General features: G+C 28.0%; 1 protein-coding gene across 1 annotated transcript in view; it reads right to left on the minus strand.

Annotated features, from left to right (window-relative positions):
- Positions 1 to 27,186, minus strand: part of LOC100197476 (protocadherin-like protein) — a 61,951-nt gene that overhangs the window by 23,802 nt on the left and 10,963 nt on the right. The window contains exons 5-14 of the mRNA XM_065820198.1: positions 24,611 to 25,047; positions 24,397 to 24,512; positions 23,378 to 23,853; positions 21,357 to 21,587; positions 20,880 to 20,998; positions 15,930 to 19,883; positions 14,578 to 14,788; positions 9,867 to 11,894; positions 9,581 to 9,783; positions 5,017 to 5,275 (exon numbers count right to left, since the gene is read on the minus strand). Of these exons, the coding sequence (XP_065676270.1) occupies positions 5,017 to 5,275; positions 9,581 to 9,783; positions 9,867 to 11,894; positions 14,578 to 14,788; positions 15,930 to 19,883; positions 20,880 to 20,998; positions 21,357 to 21,587; positions 23,378 to 23,853; positions 24,397 to 24,512; positions 24,611 to 25,047 (8,034 nt within the window). The remainder of the gene's footprint in view (positions 1 to 5,016; positions 5,276 to 9,580; positions 9,784 to 9,866; positions 11,895 to 14,577; positions 14,789 to 15,929; positions 19,884 to 20,879; positions 20,999 to 21,356; positions 21,588 to 23,377; positions 23,854 to 24,396; positions 24,513 to 24,610; positions 25,048 to 27,186) is intronic.

Here is a 27,186-nt window from a genome sequence, read left to right on the forward strand (position 1 = left end):
ATTTATTAACCCTTTAAACCAAGTATGGTGACCAAATATTTTATTAAATTTTTTGTTATGTTTTTAATCGTAGTACCAACAATTATTGATTGATAAAACAATTATTAGATTAAATAAAGTAATAATTTTAAATATGCTTTTCTTTGTTAAATTTCTTTTAACAGGTGCTACTTTAGAAACAAATTGATTTCAAATGCTCACATAATAAGCCCGCTTAATTCATAAATGTGACTATGTATTGTGGTTTTTTTGTATTTAAATAGAAGTGCATGACAGTGATGTTCATACACACCAAATTAATTATAACAAATAAACAATTATTTGTTGCAAAATTTCTGCTAGTATTTCAAACCAACCATAAGAGCCGACTCACATTAGGTGTAGAAAAAAGTTCAGATAAAATTAAACTTTAAGTTTAATTTTAATGACTCGTTTAACATTGATGGTTTTTAGTTATTATGAATCATGAATCCAGTACTTCTAAAAATGCTGATATAGCAAAGCTTTTGAATAGTTGTGGAACTGATGGTTTAGATTCATCAGAAGTCAACAATGCCCTGTACGATTCTTTGAATATAGAGATCGTGAAAATGATTTCGATGATGATTTTTTAATGTCTGATTCATCTGATAACCAAGTATCTAGCGACAATAGATGACAATCAACCTTTAACCTCGACTTTGCACTATGAACCAATGAGTGAGAATGCACCTTTGGCTTCAAGTTCACAGGATGAACTGACAATCCAAAATGACATTGTTGTTCTTGATAACACCATTAAGATAATAATTCCTCTCCGTTCACTTTACCCACAGTTATTTGAAAATGAAGACAAGGAAAAAATACAAAAATTTATAAAATCTGGTTGTGGGTGTGATCAAGGAGTAAAAAATAAAAACTGTATGGCGCGCTTCTCACATTCAGAAATACGCGAATTCAGGCTACAATGTTTTGAGATTGATGGGATGTTTGAACATGAAAACAAACTGAATGACAATATTGTTGCCCAGTTAAGTGCTCTGCTTCACACTAGTGAAAGGCTAAGTGTTGTAATCGTTATGAAGATTAAAATGAACTGTGATCAAAAACACTGATGGATTATCGGTTTCACGGATACAAAATATGTTTGAAAACATTCCTGTTTTTGCATGGGATTGGTCGTAAACGTCTCCGTCTACTACGCAGACAAGTCATTAAGTTTGGAATTGCTCCTCGTAGACATGGTAATACTGGAAGACAACCCAAAAATACTTGTACAAAAGTAGATGCCACAGCAGTTATTCAATTTACAATGAATTATGCTGAAAACAATGCACTAGTTCTACCCAAAAAAACTCGAGGAATAAGAGATCATCAGATGATGCTTCTTCCATCATGGGAAACAAAGAAAAGCATACATGAAAAATATAAACCTGCATGTGAATTGTCTGGAATGCATTTGCTGCAAAATATAGCTTTCTCGAAGATTTGAAGAATGACCTTGCCTTTTATCGTTATCCAACGTCTGTGCTCGGACTTATGCAGTATGTGTCAGAATAACACTATAAAAATGTTTGAAATGGTTAATCTAGAAGAAGAAGTCAAACGAGAGCGTATAACTGAGATGTTAAAACATCTAAAATAACTGAGATGTTAAAACATCATGATTGTATCAAACTGGCAAAAAAAAAAATGAAATTTCACACATTTCTTTTGACTTTGCACAGCAAATCTTTCTACCAAACTTACCAGATCAACCTGGACCTATCTATTTTTTAACTCCGTTTAAAGCTGGGATTTTTGGTATTGCAAATGAATCGACCTGTGTTCAGCACAATTATGTGATACGTGAAAACATGTTAACCGGAAAGAGTGCAAACTGTATTTTGAGTAAGATTCATCACTACTTTGCTGAACATAAATGTTCTATCAAAGATACCCTGTATTGCCATGCTGAGAACTGCGTAGGGCAAAATAAAAACAATATTGTAATGCAGTATTTCGCTTGGAGAGTGGCTGTTGGGTTAAACCAAAAAATAACTAATATGTTTTTGCCTGTTGGTCACACGAAATTCTCTCCAGATGCAGGATTTGGGATTCTGAAATCCAAGCTTTGGCGAAGTGAAGTAGCTTCAGTCAAAGAGTTTGCTGCATGCATAGAAGCTAGTACTCCAATTTCAAAATTGAATAAATCAGTCATCGCCGGTGACGAGAATGGTTCAATTTTTATTCCAACATATGATTGGCAAGAACAGCTTTCACCTAATTTTAAAACGATTTCTAATATCAAGCAATGACACTCTTTCACATTTCAATTTGATAAACCTGGAGTGATTACTTGTAAGATTAGTTTGGACAGTGCGGAAGTAGAATTCCAAATATGGCAACACCAACTCATCTCAAAAATTACCACGCCACAAATATTACAACCTAAACTTCTCTCACCAGAAAGACAATGGTATCTCTACGATAACATCCGAATTTTTGTCCCAGAATGCGGGAAAGATTTAATTTGTCGGGATAATGTTTGCCCAGGTTTTTTTATTTTTTAACCTACCACCATTACGAGAATTAAAATACGGATATTTGACTTAGTGTTTAGGCTTTGAACAATGAAAACATCACTAATTATCTTAAATTATTTTTTATTTCTAGGTCAGAGCAGCAAATGTTCGCAAAACAGTTCAAGAAATGGTTTGCAATCTAGATTTTTCAATGGGTTTGCCTCCGGTTAAAAGAAAGCCATCCACATGTTCTTACTGCAAACAAGTTGGACATGTAAATAAAATGCTAAAAACAGTTCCAGTTTGCCCCAAATGAAAAGCAGATACAAAATTTTGTATATAATTAAGAGTTGGTACCTTTTTGATTTTTCAGTTATGTTTCTATTTTTTTATTTTTAAGGAGTTACTGAAACTTATTTGATGTGAAAATTTGTACCCGTAATCTAAACTGTATTATGCATTTAAAAACAGAAAATAACCACTAACTTCTTCATCAAACTGAATTTATAAAATTTTTAAATTATGCGAACTTTCAACTTTAATTTTCTCAAAAACGCTATTCCGGTCATTGCCCCGCACAATCAGCTATAACTTGGTCAAAAATAAAGATATTAAGTTAAATTTTCTTTCTTTTTGATCATTTTTTCTATCTATTATACAGTAGTGCTAATAACTCCATTTCTAAGACTTGGTCCCTTATCCTGTGAGGTGCCTCATATTAAATAAATTATTAAATAGAAAAATAAAAAAAACTTTTAAAATTCTTTTTTCTGACAAATTACACAAGTTCGGTCACCATGTAACTTCAGTCATTTAAGAATAAATAACAAAAATGCATGCGAATTTTTATAAAACTTTTTTTATCCAATAATATTTGTTATCATTTCATGAATAAGTATTATAAAAAAATTATGTTTATTCATCTGCTGAAATAATTCATTTGCAAAACAAGAATTTTGAAATTATGCACACTGTTGAAATCAACAATGAGCAAAGTATTGAATAAAGTGAATAAATTTAACACTAATATTATTAGGACTTTTAAGTTTGTCTTTAAATCAACAATATTTGTAAAAAAAAAATTGATTTTAAATATTAAGTACTTTTTTTCTTTAAAATTAGTGAAATCTTAAAATACTATAACTTTGGTCACTTATTGCAACAATGCGTCGCAAAATGAAAAAACAATATACATACATACATTACACAATTATCAGTCTCTTATTTATCATTTGAAACAAAATATTGAATACTAGTTTTTGTTTTTATTTTTAATTTTTACAATATAAATTAAATTAACGATAAAATTGTTTTTAAATTTTCAAAAAAATTTCAAAAATGATTATTTATGCCTAAGATTTGAATATTTAAAACTTAAGTGACCAAACTTCGGCAATTTTACGAAATATTATTATTTTATAATTACATTATTTTGAATTATTTTATTAAGCTCTGATTTTTCTGAATTTCTTTGAGTTTTCTTGAGGGAAAAGATAATTGTTATAGTTTTCTAAACACTGAAGAAAATAAACTATTAGCAATAATTTCAAAACAAATTTCAAATTAATTGCAAGGTTTTTTAAAATAAATCCAAAAGACCAAATGAGAGGTTTTTGTACCTTAAAATCAGTGAGCGTATTCATAAAATATATAAGTAGCCTCCTCAACTTTATCCTTTGGTCTTCAGGAGAAAATAAAAAAATTATCAGATTAAAACTGATACTCAAGCTGAATCTGCAAAATCAATTACTGAAAAGGTAAACACTTTAAGAAAATAAAATGTCTTACTAAACTATATTAAATGTAAACATCTCAATGTAAACAAATCAATGTAAACAAATGTTGTTTAATTTTATATCCGTATAAGTTTAATAAACAAATCTTAAATTTTTTTGATGAAAATATTTTGAATGTTAAAACACATTTTTTTTTACAAAAACAGTAAACAACATAATAAAACAAATAATTATCTAGCCCATGCTAATAACCATATAATATAACACTATTTAACTAGGGCAATGATTTGAAAAACTACAAATTTAGCTAGGGCCAAAGTTATAAAAAACTGCCCTGGTCATTAGTTTTTTTTTTTTCACTTGGCCTCAGGGATGTTATTTACATCCCTGAGGCCAAGTGGGTCACTACAGTCGAGGAGGCTACTTTATCAAAATTACATCCCTCTCTCAACATTTAACTTCAAAACACTAGGTGTACATCAAACTTGGAACTACTTGCTTATAAAGCGAGTGCTCACAACTACACCACTATGGCATTAGGTTGGGGTTTAGAAGAGGATTTAATTTAGTTAGCCCTGAAGTTGGTATTATATTTTTTGTATTTTATATTTATTTATTTATTATTATAAATGTTTATACAGAGTTGCATTGTTTCAAATTGATAAATAAAATTACTGTCAGTGTTAAAATAGGGACAGTTATATTAAAATATTGAAAAAACTTTATTAAGTTCTTTAAATAGTTTATACAATAAATTATTTAAAGAACTTAATAAAGATAAAGTATAATTTATATACCTGATATTGTAGGACCATGATAAAATATAAGTCCATTACTGTCTAATGTTGAAAACTCAAATGATATAGTTCCTTCATAAAAGTAGCTGATTGGTTTTAACAAGAAAAATCCATCTTTTTCAAAATATCTGGTTGAGAGTTGGCACTGCAGACCATCAAAACCTTGTATACATTTGCATCGATAACCGGAAGGAAGAATTGGATAACATGTTCCACCATTTAGACAAGGATTTTCAGGACCTTCTTTACACAAATCAACCTAAAATATTTTTTAAAAATAAAAATAATTAAAACTATCCAGTTCTAAATAATGGCCAATCCTATTTATGGACAACTTTTATAATGCGACTTTTTTTTAACTTTTTGATAATTATAACTCTCTTCTAATTTAAAAGCTCTTGAAAATATTTTTCAATGGCATTTCAAGGACTTCAAGTGTTTAGGTGCATTGTTTTGAAAATGAAAAAATTGAACTTGATTTACTTAAAAAGCCAATATAGTACATAGTCATAAACCCTTGTTAATCATTGTTCTTGGAACATCATTGTTCCAAGGCAAAGTACTTTAAAGGTAAGCAAAAAAGTTCTTTTGACCAGTCTCACACCCCTTCTTCATCATCAGGCTGGTGTAGATGTAAGCTTATGTCGCATTATGTCCTGCCTTGGATTATGAACACTGGATCTTCTTGACTCTAATCATGGGTTTTTGTGGCTATGATAGTGTAAGTGGCAACTCTACCTATTATCTCCTTTAGTGCAACATTTACTGTGCAAGACTTATTCATAATAAGGGTAAAACTCTAAAACTCAATTTCATGGTTCTAAAGCTGCCTGTTGGTATAGTTTCTATAACTCTGTTCTGAGGTGGTTCTTAAAGAGGCTATTTTCATCAACAACTGTAAGAGTATTAACTCTTGATGAGCTCTTAAGAGTATTAACTCTTAATTATGCGCTAAGTTAACAAAGTGGCTCGTCCATGTTGCACATGGACGAGCCACTTTGTTAATTAAGGTAATTAGAGGGACTGAGGAACCTTATGCTTAGGTTGTAATACACTATCTATGATTAAGTAAAGTTCTCTGAAAGCATGACTGAAGTATCTGAAAATGTTGAACATAATAAACCACCACCACCTACCATCACCTAAATGTTTCAACCTATGATATATATGCAAACATTCTTTAAAGCACATTTTTATTTGTTACCTCTTGTAAAGTTAACAAAACTTACTGGCTTTTTGCAAAACTAAATTATTTCAAATTCGAATTTCTTTTTTTGGTGACGAATATTCTATGATTTGCAACAACACCAAAAGTCACATGCTGTCTTATAAAGTCACATGCCTATCCTGGGCATATACTTACATATCAATTCATCAATCTAATGTGAAATCAGATTTAAATCCCATGACTATTCTTTTATGTAAATTCATTTAGCACCTTTTCAAAAAAATCACTTTTTTTTTTACTGTTTTCTTTCTCTTTAAGACTACACTCTTTTTTTTTTTTGCTACTTTTTTAATTTAATCATTTCTTGTGTTATTTTCACTGTTGAGAATAATTGTTTTTTTACTATTGCATGAAATCAATACGAAAAGTTCTGGACACATTGTTCTCAGATTACTAAATCTTGTAATTTATCTCAGAAGGTTAGGTTTTAGAGACCTTTAGAAAATCTTTAACAGTGTCATTAACAAAAGCAACTCTAACCCATACTTGATCTTGATTTTTTTTAAAGTTGGGTGCCATTTTCTATAAGCAGGAAAAGGTGATAAAATCATACTGATCTTATCATCTTTTTCTGCTTATAGAAAATGTGCTGAAAAAAAACAAAAAACATCTCACATGTTTCTTTTTGAATTAAAAAATTAAAAAAAAATTTATCATGTGCTGAAAAAAAAAATTTACTTGATTGTTATGAAATATTACAATGCAAAAAATAAAAAAACAAAATCAAACAGTTTTGCTTCATACTCTTGGTACACAAAATCTTTCCTTATATTTTTATGAACTAATTTTTCATAAAAATATAAGGAAAGATTTTGTGTACCAAGAACAATAATTCTTGATTTAAGATTAACCAACTCAAAATTTAATTTATCACAAAAATGTTATCTTAAATAATGACCTTAGACCAATCTTTTACTGACCAGTGGTCTTTCTTTAAACCACTTAGATCTTTTATTCCTATCTGTCACCCTTAAAAGTTTTTTTTTTTTTTGGCAGCAACATGACAGTTAAGACCATTTTTATTAAAATACCTTTTAACTGTGCTATAACATAACCAGCCTTATTATTAAACTCAGCTGACAGTTCTTGCTAGCTAATTTTAGGATCTTCATTTACCCTTCAATACAATAAACTTTGATGCCTAGAATTAGATTTTGAAGGCTTGCAAATTCTTGGTGAATCTTTTACCCCATTTAAAAGTTTTTGATTTTTTATTATGGTTTAGACACAGCTTTGTGAAACAACACATATTCTTTCTATTTCTTGTTGATATTTTGTGTTATCTTTGGATAGACCGACTATTTGTCATTTGACTTTTTGTGATGCTGAATATCTGCTTCTGGTGTCGTAAGAATTTACCAATTGAGATATCTCTTGAAATACTGGTTAGAAATTTTTTATTACAAATTTATTTTGGTCCAAGCCAATACAAATTTTCAGGATTATCATATAACTAATTTAAAGGATATTAAGTTTAAATTAACTGACCTCATTTTGACACATTTTTTATTATATAATTATCAAGGTTGCTTTAATTTACCATTAAATTACTCCAAAAGGATAAATAGGAATGATAAGTATTATATATCATTAGAAAGCTGATTGACTAAATTGATTGAACTTAAAAATTAAAAACAATTTTTAACTACTTATAATTCAAAAAATTAATTAAGAGATGACTAAATAACTGTCACAAAAAATCAAAGCGACCTTTTATTTTTGAAAACCACTGTGTGTGTGTGTGTGTGTGTGTGTGTGTATATATATATATATATATATATATATATATATATATATATATATACATATATATATATACATATGTGTATATATATATACACACACACTTATATATATACATATATATGCACATATACAGACAATACTTTTCCTAATATAGTGTGGCTTTAGTGGCGTTCTCTGTAGCCCAAAACCTGCTGTCATATATATATATATATATATATATATATATATATATATATATATATATATATATATATATATATATATAAATAAACAAATGTATATATACTATTTTAAAAAATGGAAATAAAAAATATATATAAAAGCCTTCCCGGGAAGCGTGTGCTGTCGCACGCCTTGTTCATCCACGTTTAAAGTAATTTTTTTAGACACACTGACCACGGCAGTTTGAATCTTTTTTACTTATAAAGCGTTTCAATAATTTGCAGTACAAAGCTAAACTACTGAGAAAAAAAAAACTATTTTAAAAATGGAAACAAAATTGAAATGAAATATCAAGTTTTAATTAAATTAACTAGAAAATTTAATAATTAAAAAAAAAAAAATTTTTTAATTTTTTAATTATAAAATTTCATACCATTTCGTATTTTTTTTTTTAAGAGTGGTTGTTGTTTTTAGCTACTGAACTTGATACAAGTTGGTGAAAAAAACATATTTAAATTTAAAAGAATAAAAAAAAGTTTTACATAGGCTCCTAAAAATTTCGTTAAAAAGTTTAATAAATTAATAATGCACTAGCCCACAAGCTTTTGGAGCATCGTCAATAATAATAGTTCATTTCCATGGGGGTAGTAAAAACCAAATATTTTATATTTGAATATAAGTATTAATGACTTTTTATTTTTTTACATTAAAAACTTGTTGAAAAATTTTTTTTTTTTACAAATAAATTAGTTTGTCTCGCTTTCTAGTGCATTGATAAAAACAGTAAAGTTTAGCAAAAACATTCAAAAAACAAATTTAAATTGTCGATGTTTCTAGCGCAAATAATGTCTTTTCTTAATATACTGACAAAAAAAGTCGCCAAAAAATTGTGTATCAAAAAATGTTTTTATTTTCGTTATATTCTTATCTGGTTTTTTTCTTTGATTTATATCAATTTTGGTAGTGGAAAATAACAAACGCCCTAAAAATAAGAAAACAAAAACAGTAAAATATTTAGGTATATTATTTTTTTGACAACTTTTTTTAATATTCAATTTTTTTAACTTATTTTACTTAGATTTTCTATTTTGTATAGTCTTTGTTTCCTTTCTTTAAGTATTGCAGTTTTATTCTCTCTAGTTTCTTATAGTTTTGTCACAAATTCTTATAAAGTTTACTATATGAAAACATGGTCAATTTGTCTAAAAAATTACTTTAGGCATGGACAAACAAGGCTTGTGACTGCACGCGCTTCCCAGGAAGGTTTATATATATATATATATATATATATATATATATATATATATATATATATATATATATATATATATATATATATATATATATATATATATACACACACACATATATATACACATATATAAATAAATTAGGTTTTCTAAAATGATGTTTTAAAGAAACCTTTACCTTGCGTATCTCTGACACACAAACAGCCACATCATGAACATCCATAGAAATAAATATTCTGGCAGATGGTTTAGGAGGAATAATACCATTTTTATCAGTAACAATAGTATATTGACTAGATGCAGATACATCATTGTAACAAAAACCCACTGTACATGGCTCTTTTGCACATGGATCAACACCAACACTGTGAACTTGTCCCCCTATTAAAAAATTCTTTTTTTGAAATTTATGTTGAAACTAATTTATTATGTAACAATTAAACATAAAAACTTGACTAACTTACCAACAAACTGTTCAATCTTGTGAATGTGAGGGGTCAACTTAGCAATAATTTCAATTGGAAGCAAGTAGTCAGTCTCACTTTCTATAAACCGCCTGACATAAAAGCGAATATCTACTCCTCTGTAGAGAGAAGGAATCTCAATGACACTGAAAATTTTTATTTGGGTGATATCAACATTGAGTAACTGTGCTAAAAATGGTGCCATATCAGGATAAGGTATTTCCTTGCAAGTTAAATTTTTTTGCATACCAGTAATGCGAATTGCAATGCTGTTTTTAGTTGCCTGTTCTGTAATTTCTTTTACTGATACAATGACTTTGCTAATTACTGTCTTTCCATTTACTTTACGCTCTGTTGATTGTATTTTAAGTTCATGCTCACCAAGGGGAAGAAAAGACGTAGCACTTATCATTCCACTACTATCAATAGTAAAATACTTTGATTTGACTGCATTTCCACTTGTAACAATTATATGATCACTGTCAAGTAGAATGTCATAATCATTAATATAAACATAGCCAATGCGTCCTCCAATAAACTTGCCATTGTATGCATTCAAGTCAATATTTAACAATCCTCCATCAATAATACTATTATCTTTGACATCTTCAACCTCAACATAAACATATGTGAAACTTTTAAGTGGTGGAGAACCATTGTCTGTAGCAGACACCCTTAGCACATAAAGTTGTTGATTTGGCATATCTCTGTCAAAAATAGAGGTTGAAGTTGTTTTAATTATAGCTTTGTTGTTGATGTTTGTTTTTTCCAAGTAAAACATTTTTGAAGGATCATCAACAAGCTCAAAGTCACAGGGGCATTGGTTTCCCTTATCATCAGGGTCATTTACTTCTATGGTAGTAACCATTTGCTCCCCTTTAAATTCTTCTTTAATCTTTCCACAAAAATCAGGAGGAACAAAAATTGGTCCATTATCATTTATGTCAATAATATTTATGATAACTTGAGCATATCCTGTCAAGGGTGGTTCACCATGATCTTTTGCAGCTATTCTAAAAGTATATTGGTTTTGTTTTTCTCTATCTAACCTCCAGTCCACTTTTATCAAAGCAACATTTTGCTCTAAACTGCTTTTTTTCACAATAGTAAAATGATAGTTTTCATCTGCATCCACAATAAAAAAATCAAACATTCCATTTACACCAATATCACTGTCAGTTGCTGTTGCTTCAATCAATACAAAACCAATTTTAACATCCTCTTTTACACCTCCTTGGTAAGTTGGCAACTCAAACTGCGGACTGTTATCATTGCAGTCATTAATAAGAACAGTAACAGTAGCATTTTCTCTGCCAATTAACTGTGGCAAACCTTTATCTCTTACACTAATGTATAAATCATATCGCTTTTCTTTTTCATAATCTAATCTATGGGCAACAGTTATAAGACCAGTGTCAGGATCAATGCGAAACCTACGTGGAGTATTTCCACTTGTTATTGAATAAATAAGTTCTGTATTAACTGTATTGATTTCATCATCATCTTTTGCAGTCACTGTTGTGACATGATCACCAATAAATGTGCACTCTAGAAGAGTTGCTTCATAAACTTTTGGCACAAAGTAAGGGTATTGATCATTTGCATCAGTTACTAGTATTATAACTTCAACAGAACTTGTAAGAGAATTTTTTCCACCTTGATCTGTGGCAGCCACAATTATTGTGAAATTATTGAATTTATCACTTTCACGATCTAAGACTTTTGAAGTCCTTATCAATCCAGTGTTTGGATCAATGACAAATCGTTCTGCACTTTGCAATAGTGAATAAGTAATAATGGAATTTTCACCTTCATCTTGATCTGTTGCAGTGACATAGCCAACAATTGCACCTTCTTTTTGATTTTCTTGCACAACACGTAAATACGGCCCATCATTAAACTTTGGGGCTTCATCATTTACATCTGTAATTATAATTTTGATAGTGGAAGATCCTGTTCGTTCCCCATCAAATGCATATACAGTAAATGTATACATAGATTTTTGTTCTCTATCAAAATGCATTAACCCTATAAAATAAAAATACTTTACTTTATGCATCCAAAATTTCTTTTAAGCACAAAAAATTTAAATATTTGTCTTATTTATTAATTAATATATACATATATATACAAACATATATATATACATACATATATATATATATATACATATATATATATATATACACATACATATATATATATGTATATAAATATATATACATATATATATATATAAATATATTTGTGTGTGTGTGTGTGTGTGTGTGTGTGTGTGTGTGTGTGTGTGTGTGTGTGTGTGTGTGTGTGTGTGTGTGTGTGTCTATATATATACATATATATATATATATATATATATATATATATATATATATATATATATATATATATATATATATATATATATATATATATGGTCCACTTGTTTATTAACAGTTGGTTTTGTTTTAACTTAAATGACTATGACATTTTCTAACTCTCCTGAAAACTTATAATTTGGTAGATACAGCTGTTTTACTTGGAGCCCTCAAATTGACATAAGTGTGCCAAAAGAATTTGCAAACGTTGGCATAAGTGCAAACTGGCATTAGTGTGAACTGACATAAGTTCTAAGCAGCTGCAAAAGGAATAAGTGCAAAGCGGCATAAGCGTGAATTGGCATAAATGCGCTAAATAAATTTGCAAGCATTGACATATGTGCAAATTGGCATATGTGCAAATAGGCATAAGTGCAAACTGGCATAAGTGCGAAGCTGTCACAAAAACTGGCATAAGTATGAACTGGCATAAGTGCCTAAATAAAATTACAAATATTAACATAAGTGCGAATTGGCATTTTGCACTTATGTCAATTTCTGGAACTACTTTGCACTTATGCCAGTTCGCGCTTATTCAGTTGTCCCTATATTCTCAAAATTTTAGGACTAAAACAAGAATGTTGTCATGACAACAAGCTATAAAATAATAGCTTCAAAACATTAAAAAAAAAAAAAAAAACTACTAATTAAATGATAACTAATTAAAAATACCAATATATTACAATACTATTATTATTATATTATTACGGTAACAATAATAAAACGGTAACAATATTATTATATTGGTAAACGGTATTATTATATTGGTAACAATATTATTATATTGGTAAACGGTAACTATTATTATTATATTATTACGGTAACAACAATAATAAATGTTAGAAGATATTTAGCAGAGATCAATGAACGTTGATTACTAGCATTAAGAGAGTTAAGGCAACCTTTGTAATGATATATTAGATTTAGTCTAGGGCATTAGCCAGGAAAAATTTTATGCAGCCGTTTTGTGATGTTGAGAATTTAGGCAAATATCTATTGGCAGATCTATTTTAATTGTGCACTTCGCTTTTAAAGTTTTTCTAAATAGTTTAAACAACTGCTTTCAATAAACTTGAGTAAACAAATTGTTTTTTTAATATTTATTTTTTATTTTTATATTATGTAAAATAAAAAATATGTCTAATAGTGTTTGATTTTTATGACAAAACTATTTAAACAATTTCCACATTCCTCTTAGCACATTTTAACTTTTTAATTGACAATTGTCTGAAATAAAATATTTTAAATGTATTTAATGGAAGATTTTTTTTTTTTTTTTAAATACTTCAAAAATTTATTAAAACTTTTTAATACAGATTTTGTATATAATATAAAAAAAATGATATATCATTTTTTCTTTATATATATATATAGTTTTGTAATATAGTTTTATCATAAAATAAATTTTTGTGTAAACTTTAAATAAATTTATTGAGTTTTAAAATTGCATTAAATATGATATTTAAAGCACAAAACATTGTTGCACAAAATTGTTCTTTGAAACATTAAAAAAAAAAAGTAAAAAAAAAAATAATTATTTAAACCAATAGCTTGACAGCTTTCAAATAACTTGCTTGGCTTGACAATTTTAGTTGAATAGAATGTTAGTTAAAAAAGCTTTTTGTTGGATATATGCTATTTTAGAATTAATTTAAATAAACAATGGCATTTAAGGGGCAGGGTGAGATTTATTTGCCGCATGAGGACACCAAGTAAATTTAAGCAAATCTCAATCTAGAAACTTTTGTACTTATAAATTTAAAAAATAATAATAATTTATCTAAATACCAATTTTCCTTTTTATGTTTTATGCATATAATTTTGGTGAACTTTACCAGCAATTTTAGTTTACCAACAGTATTTTTAATAATTATTTAATGGAGGTAAATGTCATTTTGATTAAAATTATTTTTAATCAAAATGATATTTACCTCCACAAATTTTTTTTTATATTTATTATGCAAAGATTTTTATAACTTTCCTAACTTAAAATAAACAGCAGTAAAAATATAAATGAGTTTTTAAATAATAAAAATGAACAAATAAAAAACAATAATATAATAAGCATAAAAGAAAAATTAAAAAACAACTGACATCAATTAAAAAATAATTTTTTTTAATTTAAAATGAATGATCTGGTGCCATCAGGTTGGCTAACACTTTTTGTTGTCATATGAGAATAATTTGTTTTTGACAATTTTTGAAACAACTTTTTTTTGTGTAATTTTTTAAAAAGTTGTTCTTTACTTAAATTTTTTTAATGAAAAACACAAAGGCCAATTATTGAGGTAATACATAAATTAATGGAATAAATTAAATAAAAAAATTAGCTAAAAAAGAATGTAGAAAAAGACCTGTAGAAATTTCTCCCGTGTTTTTATCAATAATAAAGTAGCCTTGAATTTCCAGAGAAAGAGAATAAGTGATAGGAAGTTGGACAGAAGCAGTGTCTTTATCTGTTGCATGCACTTTAATGACAAATATTCCACTTTTTGAATTTTCTATAATAGTGCTATTGTAAAGTGACTCATCAAAGACAGGATCATTGTCATTAACATCTCTAATCTAAAGTTAAAAATCTTAATCTAAATTTAGTTAAAAAATTATTTAAAAATTAAGCAGTCTCGGACAAAAGACTTCTCAAAAAATTATTGGGTAGCAAAATTCACAAATTCATAAACAAACTCTTTCATATCTAAACACAATGCTTAAATTTTACTCTGTTAAATTTTACTCAATGTTAAATTTTACTCTGAACAGGCTGGAGTTTTCAGCAGAGCTCAATAAGATTATGTAACAACCATGATTATCAATATGAATATCATCATCATTATCATCATCATCATCATCATCATCATCATCATCATCATCATCATCATCATCATCATCATCATCATCATCATCATCATCATCATCATCATCATCATCATCATCATCATCATCATCATCATCATCATCATCATCATCATCATCATCATCATCATCATAATCATCATCATCATCATCATCATCATCACCATAATCACCACCACCATTATCATCATTATTCTCATCACCATCATCACCATAATCATCATAATCATCACCACCATTATCATCATGATTTATGTACAAATAATATTATAAGTGAGGAATATATAAACCAGTGATTCTTAACCTTTCTTTATTGCTGCACACTTTTGATGATTTCAAAATTTTTAATGGAAATTTTTTATGGATTTAAAAATCTATTCTGTCAAAAGTATTTTTTTTTTAAATCATTTTATTTAATAATATTAACAAAATTATAAATATAAAATTTTAAACACACTTTTAGAATTTTGTGACACACAAAAGTGCCACAGCACAGTGGTTGAGAATCACTGATATAAACAAATCATAAGTGTGACAAAAAATTATGAGTGGAATGTATAAACAAATGTGTGGAACGTATAAACAAATGTGTGGAACGTATAAACGAATGTGTGGAACATATAAACAAATGTTTATAGGTTTGTTTATACATTCCACTCATAATTTTTTGTCACACTTATGATTTGTTTATACCAGTGATTCTTAACCACAGTGCGGTGGCACTTTTGTGTGTCACAAAATTCTAAAAGTGCGTCTAAAATTTTATATTTGTAATTTTGTTAATATTATTAAATAATATGATTTAAACAAATGTGTGGAATGGTATAACCAAATGCGTATAAACATATCATACCTTAATGTAAACCCAAGCAAAAGCATTGTACTTAGAATCACTTGCAGTAATTTGTAAAGCAAACTCTTCTATGTCTTCTCTATCAAGGGATTTAGCTACTGTAACAAATCCAATGCTAGAACCATCCACACGATGGACAGATTCAGTTCCAAAGTAACCTCTTTCATTACCAGAAATAATGTAATAATTAAGTTTTGAGTGTTCTCCTGCATCTTTGTCTTTAGCATAAAGTTCAAGAATTTTTGAGCCAATTTTTTTGTTTTCATCTAACGTTTCATTATAAATTTTTTTTTCAAAGTAAGGTTCATTATCATTAACATCTGTGATTTGTATGGTAACATACACTACACTACTTAGTCGTTTACCAATGGCTTGATCTTCTGCTTTGACATTAAATGTTAACTTTGGAGTTATTTCTCGATCAAACACAACTTTAGTACGAATCTGCCCTGTTACTGGGTCAATGCTAAACATATCTGCCTCTGCACTTGGTTCTAAAGAGTACAACACTTTTCCGTTTATATCTGAGTCAGCATCAGTTGCATTTACTTGCTCTACAATGACTCCAGCACTTTTACCTTCTGCTACTTTACCAAACTCATAAGTACTTAATACAAATAAAGGTGTGTTATCATTTACATCTATAATTTGTATAAACACTTTTGCATTTGTTTTCATACCTCTTTTGTCAGCAGCACTCACTGTCAGCACGTAGCTGTTTAATGTTTCATAATCTAGAATTTTAGCTATTTTGATTTCGCCTGATGCTGAATCAACAATAAACGTGGGAGGTTTATTTGTTGATGGCAAGTTACCTGGAAGAATACTGTAAAAAATTTTGTTTTCTAGGTCACCTTCAATTTGAGATTTAGCCTCTAGTTTTAAAACATTTTCACCGGGCTTTCTATCTTCTTGGATAGATGCCTTAAAAGATAACATAGTGAATTTAGGAGGATTTGATGGCTGAACATAAATAACAACTTCAACATTTGAGCTAGCAGATGGAGTACCACTGTCCGTAGCTAAAACCTGAAAACTGTATCTCTCTTGCTTACCAATTAAAGATTCAGCTATGAGAATTACGCCTGAATTTGAATCAATTTTAAAATTAGATGTAATGACGTTTGGCTTAATTGAGTATGTTATAAGAGCATTTTTCCCTTCATCTTGGTCCTGGGCACTAACTTCTAAAACTACACTATCTATAGGCGTGTTTTCAGCAATAGATATGTCATACTTTTGAACTGAGAAAATAGGACTGTGATCATTGATATCTTCAATTTGTATCTCAAGTTGACAACTACCTGAATTGCGTTCAGCTGGATCTCTTCCATGACCTCCATCAAGAGCTATTACAAGTACAATATAGCTACTTTTTATTTCTCTATCAAAAACTTTATTTGTTGTTATAACACCAGTTGTGTTATCAATTTTAAAATCTGCAGAAAATTTATTTGGATTATCTTTTTGAGTTTCTTGAATATCATATTCGACTTCTCCATTACGACCTCGATCTAAATCAGATGCAAAAACTTGAATAACTTTTGTATTTATTGGCATTTGCTCGGGCACAGCTGCCTTATACTGTGAACATTTTCGAAAAATAGGGCTATTATCATTAATATCTTCAATAATAACTTTAAGTGCAAAATATCCGATATTAATGCCATCGGTTGCAGTAATATTCAAAATGTAATTATCTCTTAAAAATGATGGATTGTTCACTGTAGTTATTCTAACAACACCGGTATCTTTTCCAATTTCAAAATTATTGTTATCTTGAGAAGATAAATCATACTTAATAACATCTCCATCCAAATCTTGAGCCTGGACTGTAATAACAATAGTTCCTCTCTGAATGTTTTCAGCAATAGACACTACTCCATTATCAGGTATAAATTTTGGTGAATTGTCATTTACATTAGCAACATTAATTACAACATCAGCCAATCCAGTATTTGTATTAACTCCTGTATCTTTCACCTTGACTTGAAACCGGTATTCGCTGATTGTTTCATAATCAAGACTTCGTATAATTTTAATCTCACCAGTTACATGGTCAATACGAAATGTGTCACTAAACTTATCCATGCTGTAAACAAGTAGTCCACCTGCACACTCACATGTCTGACTGCAGTCACAGTCTGTTGCTTTAACTTTCATTACTGTATGCCCAACAGGAACATTCTCCATTATACTTTTACTTCTATACTCAGCCATACTAAACTCTGGAGAATTATCATTAACATTTATAACTTGGATAATCACATTTGTAATCGACTTTAAAGGTTTTGAACTTATTTCACTTGCTTGTACTGTGAGGGAGTATGAAGAATCTCCAGATTCAAAATCAAGAGCTCCTTGAAGTGTAATTGCACCTTGAGCATTTATGACAAACAAATTATCAACATTTCCTTCAATACTATATTGTATAGTTATACCAGACAAGCTCCTTGCAGACACAACACCAATAGTATAACCAGCATGAGAATTCTCTTTCACACTAAACTGGTAAAGATCTTTTTGGAATTCAGGAGGATTTTCTCCTGTCTTAATAAAAATGGTTACAGGACTGCTGCTCAAAGATGGTTGGCCCTTATCAGAAGCAATCACACTAATATTATACCAGTTTTCAGTAAGATAAAAAGATGTTGTTTTAATTTCAGATGTGACTGGATCAATTGAAAATGGAATGTTTTCACTGATAATTTCAAATCCAAATATACCAGCATCACCGCTATCTTCATCTTTTGCAATAAGCTTAATAACAGGTGTACCTGGTTGAGCATTTTTGTTAACTTTACCAAGAAATGAAGTCATGTAAAACTTAGGTGCATTATCATTGTAGTCGAGCACTTGAATGCGAACATTGTAATTTACATACTCATGCTCTGACTGGGTGTTTCTTTCTTGAACAATGATTGTATATTGTGTTGTTTTTTCATAGTCCAATGGTTCTTTTAAAGAAATGTAACCAGTGCTTTCATCAATGATAAATGGATTATATAAAGGTGAAATAATTTTAAAAGATGCTCTTGGGTATTGATTTCCTAAATCTTTAATTATTTCCCCATGACTTGGCAAATGCATTTCTCCAACGCTGCGAACAATTATACCCCCAGGACGATAATTGACAAGAACAACACGTATCTGAGCAGAACTTTCTAATCCTTGTGAATCTTTTGCTGATATTTCAAATTCATTTATATTTGTGTCCAAAGAAAGCATTTTGAGCGATGTTAAAGCTCGAATCACTCCATTATTGTCTATATGAAAAATACCACGAGCTGGACCTGAATTAATTTTGTAGGACAGACTATCACCAACATCATTATCAACTCCCTGTACATCAACAATGGGTATTCCAACAGCAAGAGATCTTAGTACTACCGCTTCAATAACATTATTTATAGCAGCTTTGAAAAATGGACTGTTGTCGTTCACATTTATAACGTTAATTTCAACACTTGCCTCAGCAAAGCGTTCGCTTAAGTCTGCTGCACGAATGTAAATTATATATTGTACTTGCTTCTCAGCATCTAAACTTGAAGTAGATCTTAGGTTTCCATTTCTTGTGTCAATTTCAAATAACTTAAGGTCATTTCCTCGTTCAATGCTATAAGTAATTGTGTCCAAGCTAATGGCTTTACAATTCCCTAGTACATCTTTTGGGTTATTATTTTCACTGACATTGAAAGTGAATTTATTCAATACGAACTTTGGTGGCCCTTCTTCAGTTACAGCAGTTAGATAAACCATGGCTTGTCCTTCCATGTTCATATTTGTAGCCTTTAGTTTTAATGAAAATGTTTGTTCATTTAATAAAGCAATAGGTTTTTTTATATATATAATACCGTCAGACTTTCCAATGACAAATGTTCCAGCATAATCTGAACCAATAATAGCATATTCAACTTTTCCAAAAGCACCACTATCAAAGTCAGCTGCAAAGACCTAAAAAGAAAAATAACTAATATAAATAATAACACTAACTACACTAGGTCCTCCTTGTTTTTGAGGTAGAACTAGTATAGGAAAGCAGTAGATCAACAGTCTGCAGACCTTGTAACCTACATTAGATTTGTTAAGAACATATGTGGAAGTTCATATCAACAATTTTTGTACCAAACTTTTTGTAAAAATATTAATTTGATATATTGTACTTGTGAAACTGAATCTTTGCTGGTCACAACAAAATCATTGATAAAATAAACTTATATTCCTAAGTTATTTGCAAAGTTCTTGTAATATATAAAATTTTTAGTTTATATTTTTAGTATTCTCTCAGACTTTTAATAGAAGAAAAAACTTGAAACTGCAAAACTATAAAATTTAAGGAGAAAAAAATTTAAAATTTGCATACTTTTTATTTATTCAGATTTTATAGACAAAAAAAAGGAAATAAAAAAGGATTTTATCGAATGCAGTAAAAATAAATAATTTTATTATTTAAAAAACAAGAAGCAAAAGAAACATTTTATAACATTTGTACATATCATTTCTAAATTTTTTGAGTTAATTTTGTAAGTAAAGCTTTTGTAAAGTAATTTTGTAAGTAATTAATTTTTTTTTAATTTTTTTTTAATTTTATTTAGGTGCACCAAGAAGTTCTTACGGTCTTATCACAGAGCACCGCGGATGAGCATTTAATTGGAAGTTCACACCTCCTTCCTAACCGGTGTTGCAAGACTTGTCCAGAGGTGGGGTTTAAACCACGGATCCATTGTTTCTGAGGCAAGTGTGCTACCAATGCGCCACGGCTGCTCAAATTTAATAAACTGCAGTATTTAAAAAATTCATAACAAGGCTTTAAGTAACTTTACAGTTTATAAACTATTATTAAAAGAAACAACAATTATATAAAAACATATAATTTTAAATATCTAATTTAAAAACAATTAAAAGAAGAAAAAAAATCATAAAAAATTTAAGTTGAAAAATGAAAAGAACCTTTATAACTTCTGTTCCAGTTTGGCTATTAATTGAAATAAACCCATTGTAATTAGATTCAGAAAATGTTGGTCGTTCATCATTTTCATCCTTTACAAAAACTTTAACTTCTTGCAGTGCTAAAAATGGAAATATTAATCATTTGAAGCTTCATTCTTAAATTGAACCAACAACAGTTTATAGCTGCATCATAATTTACACAGTATGGTCAAATAAAAACAGTAAAAAAAATCTTACTCAGTAAAATAATTTACATAAAAATGTTTAAAAAAAAGATTTAGTATTACTGAATCTTTTAACATTATTTACACAGTATGGTGAAATAAAAAAATTATAAATTACACAGTATGGTGAAATAAAAAATTATAAATTACACAGTATGGTGAAATAAAAAATTATAACTTACACAGTATGGTGAAATAAAAAATTATAACTTACACAGTATGGTGAAATAAAAAATAAAAAAAATTATCTTACTGAATCTTTTTATTGTGTCTCCATTATCTTCTGCTTTTATAATTATAGTATGCTCACTGGTTTCTTCAAAATTGAGAAGTTTGGCAATAGAAAGATCACCTGTGACAGGATCAATTTTAAATAAATTTTCACTTCTTCCAGAACTTATGACTTGACTGATTGAATATGTTATTCGCCCATTATCCCCAGCATCCTGATCTTTAGCTTCTGCTCTGTAGATTACAAAACCAACTAAAGAAAAAAAAACTTATTCACACAGATATATACTTGTCCAAAGGTAATTGGACAAAAAAATGATTTCATCATTAAAAACAAATGAATTTTTATCTAATCTAAGCAATCTTAAAAATTAATTTTGTTAAAACAGGTATCCAATCAAAAAAGTCCTTCCATTAGTTTAAAATGCTGTTAAATTTTTTATAGAAATAAAATGTTTCAGACACCACCAAATGAAATTCGTTCACTTCAACACTTAACAAGATAGCATATTTGCATCGACCATTTTTCAACTAGAATACTCAAAATTTATTGAGTCTTAAGGCAAGCTTACAAAAACATGAAGCTAATTGATGTAAAGGATAAACAATTTATGATCAGCATCATGACAAATAGGTAGGCATTATGGCAGATATGAAGACATGAGTTATATTGACCATAAACATAGCTTTGTGGAAAAAAAAGGCCATAACAGAAAAAATGCTGAATAAGAAAGAATCCACAAAGAAAAAGAATGACAATTAATGACACCTTAAAGGAGAAAAAAAATTTAGGATACAAATAAATGAAAAATTACTGTGCTAACGCTGCCATATAAACTAAGAAATAAGATAGGACCAATGACTTAATGAAACAAATAAGATGGGACCAATGAATTAATGAAACAAATAAGATAGGACCAATGACTTAATGAAACAAATAAGATAGGAATAATGACTTAATGAAACAAATAAGATAGGACCAATGACTTAATGAAACAAATAAGATGGGACCAATGAATTAATGAAACAAATAAGATGGGACCAATGACTTAGAATGCAACATATAAGCTACTGGAAGGCTGGAACTATTTGAAAATTAAAAATTGTGTGGCAGGCATGGTTTTTGACACAACAGCATCAAACACAGTGTTTTGATGCAAAATGTATTGAACAGGCCACATCTTTTGTTACTTGCTAATAACCCATAGAAGAGCTTATGCTAACTCATGTACGGAACAGTTTGGGGATAGAGGTTTCATAAGGTCCTGATATTAATATATTTGTAAGGTAATGTAACATTGGTATTTGATTTTTATCAATATAATTCATGTACATTTAGTAAATTATTTTGTTATTTTTACTTATTGAAAATTAAACTAACATCAGAACTATAAGTTTGGTGTTCAGATTTAAGAAAAACTTTAAGGATCTTGCAAAATTACTGAAGACCTTGATATCCCTTAAATTTTAAAATCTTTAATACCCAACAAAAATCCCATGATTAATCTTTGTCAAAAAGCTATGAGTCATAAATTCCATAGAGTGGATTATAGAGAACTCATTCAAATAACATTGTAAAACTTGTCGAACAGGAAAATCAGCCTTGAATGTTCAGTTTGTTGCATTTTGCTATATTCCAAGTTAAGTGCACCTAATTTTCAGATGCTCCTACAAATGATATAAATCTTATGATTTAATCTAAATGATTTAACTTGTTATAAAACTATTGCTTTAACTTCTAAAAAATTAAGTAACACTGAAATGTTGTAAATTATATTAAATGTTGTATATGATATTATGTCATATTTATTTTTTATTATTCAACATGATTAATAACGTTATCATCATAAGAAAAGAGGGAGATAATTAATAGTTTGTAAAATGATATTGATAAATGATAACAATTAAATACAACAATAATAACAATTATGATAATAATAATAACAGTAGTAGTAGTATTAGTAGTAGTAGTAGTAGTAGTAGTAGTAGTAGTAGTAGTAGTAGTAGTAGTAGTAGTAGTAGTAGTAGTAATAATAAACAAACCATTTTGAGTCTCTGAAACCTCTTTAACAATTGGTCCAACTCCATTTGTAAAAAATGGTATATTATCGTTTTCATCACTCCATGTTAACAAAACAGTAGTCTTAGATGTTTGATATCCATTTATCATTTCAATTATCAAAGGAAATTTATTATTACGGGCAAGGTCATAATCCATTGCTTTCTGCGTAAAAAGTGTCTTTGAGAAATCAATACAGAAATTATTACTTAAATTACTACTAATAATTCTAAAAGAAGTTGTTGAACTCGAGTCAACCTCGTTTGTAGAAATCGTCACAATAGACTCTCCAACAGGGACGTTGTCTACTAAAGAACCCCTGTAAAAAGATTGTGTAAATATAGGAGGTCTGATACCATCTTTAACTTGTGCAATAATAGATATCTTTGTACTCCTCCTCACTGACTGGCTTTTGTCACTTGCTGTAATAGTAAAAATGAATTTCGAGGCGATTGCATCGCTAAAATGTAAAAACAATTTTTTTCAAAGATAAAGAGTCTTAAGAGCAAACTTTACTCAAGAAATAGTTTTACATTAAATCTTCTGACAAGAAGACTAAAAGTAATAAACACTATAACAATAAACATAAATATTAAAGTATATAAATAACAAAAATTATTATAAAAATTAAATATTATAATAAATATTAAAAGTCATTATAAATTTTAAAAACTATTTTAAATATTAAAAATCTTTATCAATATTAAAAATCATTATAAATATTAAACATGATTATAAATATCAAAATTATAAAATATGGACATAAATATAAATTAATAAACATTAAAGACATAAATATAAATTAATAAACATAAATATAAATTAATAAACATTAAACAATAAATTAATAAACATTAAAGTAAGAACTGAAACACATTTTTTTTAAATAAGAAAAAAAAATTTTGTAAAAAAATTATAGTTATAAACTTAAAAACTTTTAAAGACATTTTTTTATAAAAATATATTTTTATAAAAAAAAAATATGATTCAAAAAAAAAGATACTTTATTTCTCTAGAACATGTTATTATTCCTTCAGCATCGATGACAAAAGGTACAACACCTTCCAAAGTATATTCTATTTGACCATTTAAACCTGAATCATCATCCACAGCTTTTAACTAAACAAAAAAATTTTGAAATAACTACAACAACTTTCTGCACCAATATAAAAAATTATTTCTCCACAGATAAAAAAAAATGAAAAAATGAAAGCTACTTTAGCAACAATTGATCCCTCTGGTGAATATCTATCTACATATATTTCCATAGCAACAGATGGATCCTCCACCACAAAAACTGGAGAGTTGTCATTTGAATCTTCTATTTGAAAAATAATGATCTTATCTGTAAACCTCTGTGGATCAGATAAAGTTGCTCGAATTACTATTCTGTAAGTGGTATCCATCTCGTAATCCAGTTTTTTTTTTAGTATTATTTTATCATTTGTAATTCCAAAAGTACCATCTTTATTTCCACCAACTATTTCAAAAGAAGATCCAACTTCATTAACAGATATCTGTGTAATAGCAGCACCGATGGACAAACTTTCTGACAAAAAAAGTGGTCCAGAAGGAAAATTAAATACAGGAAGAGCCACAGCCTCATCAAGAACAATGATTTTCACAACTGTACTTGACATAAGTGAAGGAACTCCTAAAACAAGAGAAGGTTATATAAATACAAAAAGTATACAAAAAACGAAAAAATTGTTTAGTAAAAAGCATTAAGAGAAGTAACAACTACATATACAACTTTTAATGTAAAAATTATAAATTAATGAATCTAAGAACTTTATATATTTTATTATATATATTATTATTTTATATTATTATTATCATTATTATTATTATTATTATTATTATGATTATTATTATGATGATTAGCCTGTTTACAGCTATTTAAAATCATTGTAAAAAATAGTACAAAGCACTTCATATTATTTTTACAAACATTTTCTTTTAAAAGCCTCACGACTTGATTCTTGAATTCTTTCCTGTCAAGTCATTTAAATTCATTTGGCAATTTATTGTACAATTTTATCCCATTGCAAAGATACACTTTTGTCCATATTTTTTGTCCTTGTTTAAGTTATAATTATTTGAATTTCTTGTAAAATAATTGTGTACTTCATTGTTTTTTATACAAAATCCTGGAAAGACATTCATTTTCTGTAGTTAAATAGTATTGTGTAAAAATGTAAATACTTTCATTTGAATATTTTCTTTGAATGGTAAGCGCATAAAAAGCGCTTGCCAAAAAAATACAATTTTTTTTTTTAATTATTTTATCTAGTATTTGTTTAAAGCATTCTTTTTGCTTCTTTTTTTTTTTAAATTAAAAATAGTAGAAAAAAAAAATTATTTTTAAATTGCGCAGCTAACTTAAAATTGACCATCCTGCCAGCACTTTTTTGTGTGCTGGCATTAAATTTCAAACAGAGGAGACAGTGCATATATATATATATATATATATACATATATATACATATATATATATATATATATATATATATATATATATATATATATATATATATATATATATATATATATATATATATATATATAATACATATATATATAAAAGTCTGTCATCTAGAAGGCTTTAAAAATTAGTGGCCCTAGGTACAATAAGCTTTTTTTTAATTGTACCTAGGGCCACTAACTATTGTACCTAGGGCCACTATCTGAAAATTTGGTTCAACTCCATAATAAATTGACAACAAAGATAGACACAAATTTGATTAAAGATTTATTTAATCTTTGATTGGTGTATAAGAATACTACACCAGAAGACAATGGATCACACCGGACCACAACGAACCGCAATGGACCAAAATGGACCGCACAGAAATCTGAAAAATAATTTGTATATTTTGCAAATATACAGTCATATGTGCAAGTCATGTGTGCAAATGGCTGTAAAGACCATTTTTATTTAATAATAAGTTTTAATAATAATTTTAATTATTAATAATTTAGTTAATAGTTTTAATAATTTAATAATAATTTTTTAATAAGTTTTAAATACTAATGATTTTTTTCAAAAATGTAACTTTGATTCTTTTAATTGGAATATAAAAAAACTTGGAGTATAAACCACAAAATCTTTAAACATAGTCAGCAATTATTTTTTCTTTAAGAAGTTTATTACGTTATAAAAAATATTATATTTTGAACCAAAAAATAAATTTAAAGTCAATCTAGTAAATAACTTCACCCATAACATTGGGTGTTATGCAGATACTAATTTTGCAATGGGTTGTTTTCCATGAGTTGGTATTGAATGATAATATAAGAAGAAATAAGAAACTTAGTGAGAGTGTTGCCATAGGAGCATTAACATAGGAGATTAACAATACTGCAACAGTTACATGTTAAGACAGCAAAAGATAAATAATAGTTTATATTAAACAAACAAAATAATTTTGTGATACATTTGGTACACAATATTATTGTCTTAAGTAACATTAAACAATAAGATGAATACGAAATAATCACATTCAAAAAAGAATCATTAAATCATTAAAATGCACATGGTATTATAGTCTCCAATATCTAGAAAATAATGGAACAGTCAAATTTAAAAACTAATAAGCTTTTACATTTTTCTTTGTATAGATGTACTATTTAAAGTTTTGATTTTTGTTATAGTTTTTTTTTTTTTTAAATCATAAAATACTTAAATTAACTTGTTATTTACAATAATGTAAATTTTCATTTATTTTATTTTATTTAAAAACTAAGTTATAGATTGTCAAAGATTTTTATAAAAAATTTCTATTTGAGTTTT

Source organism: Hydra vulgaris, chromosome 15, assembly GCF_038396675.1.
Source record: "Hydra vulgaris chromosome 15, alternate assembly HydraT2T_AEP".
Classification (NCBI taxonomy): domain Eukaryota; kingdom Metazoa; phylum Cnidaria; class Hydrozoa; order Anthoathecata; family Hydridae; genus Hydra; species Hydra vulgaris.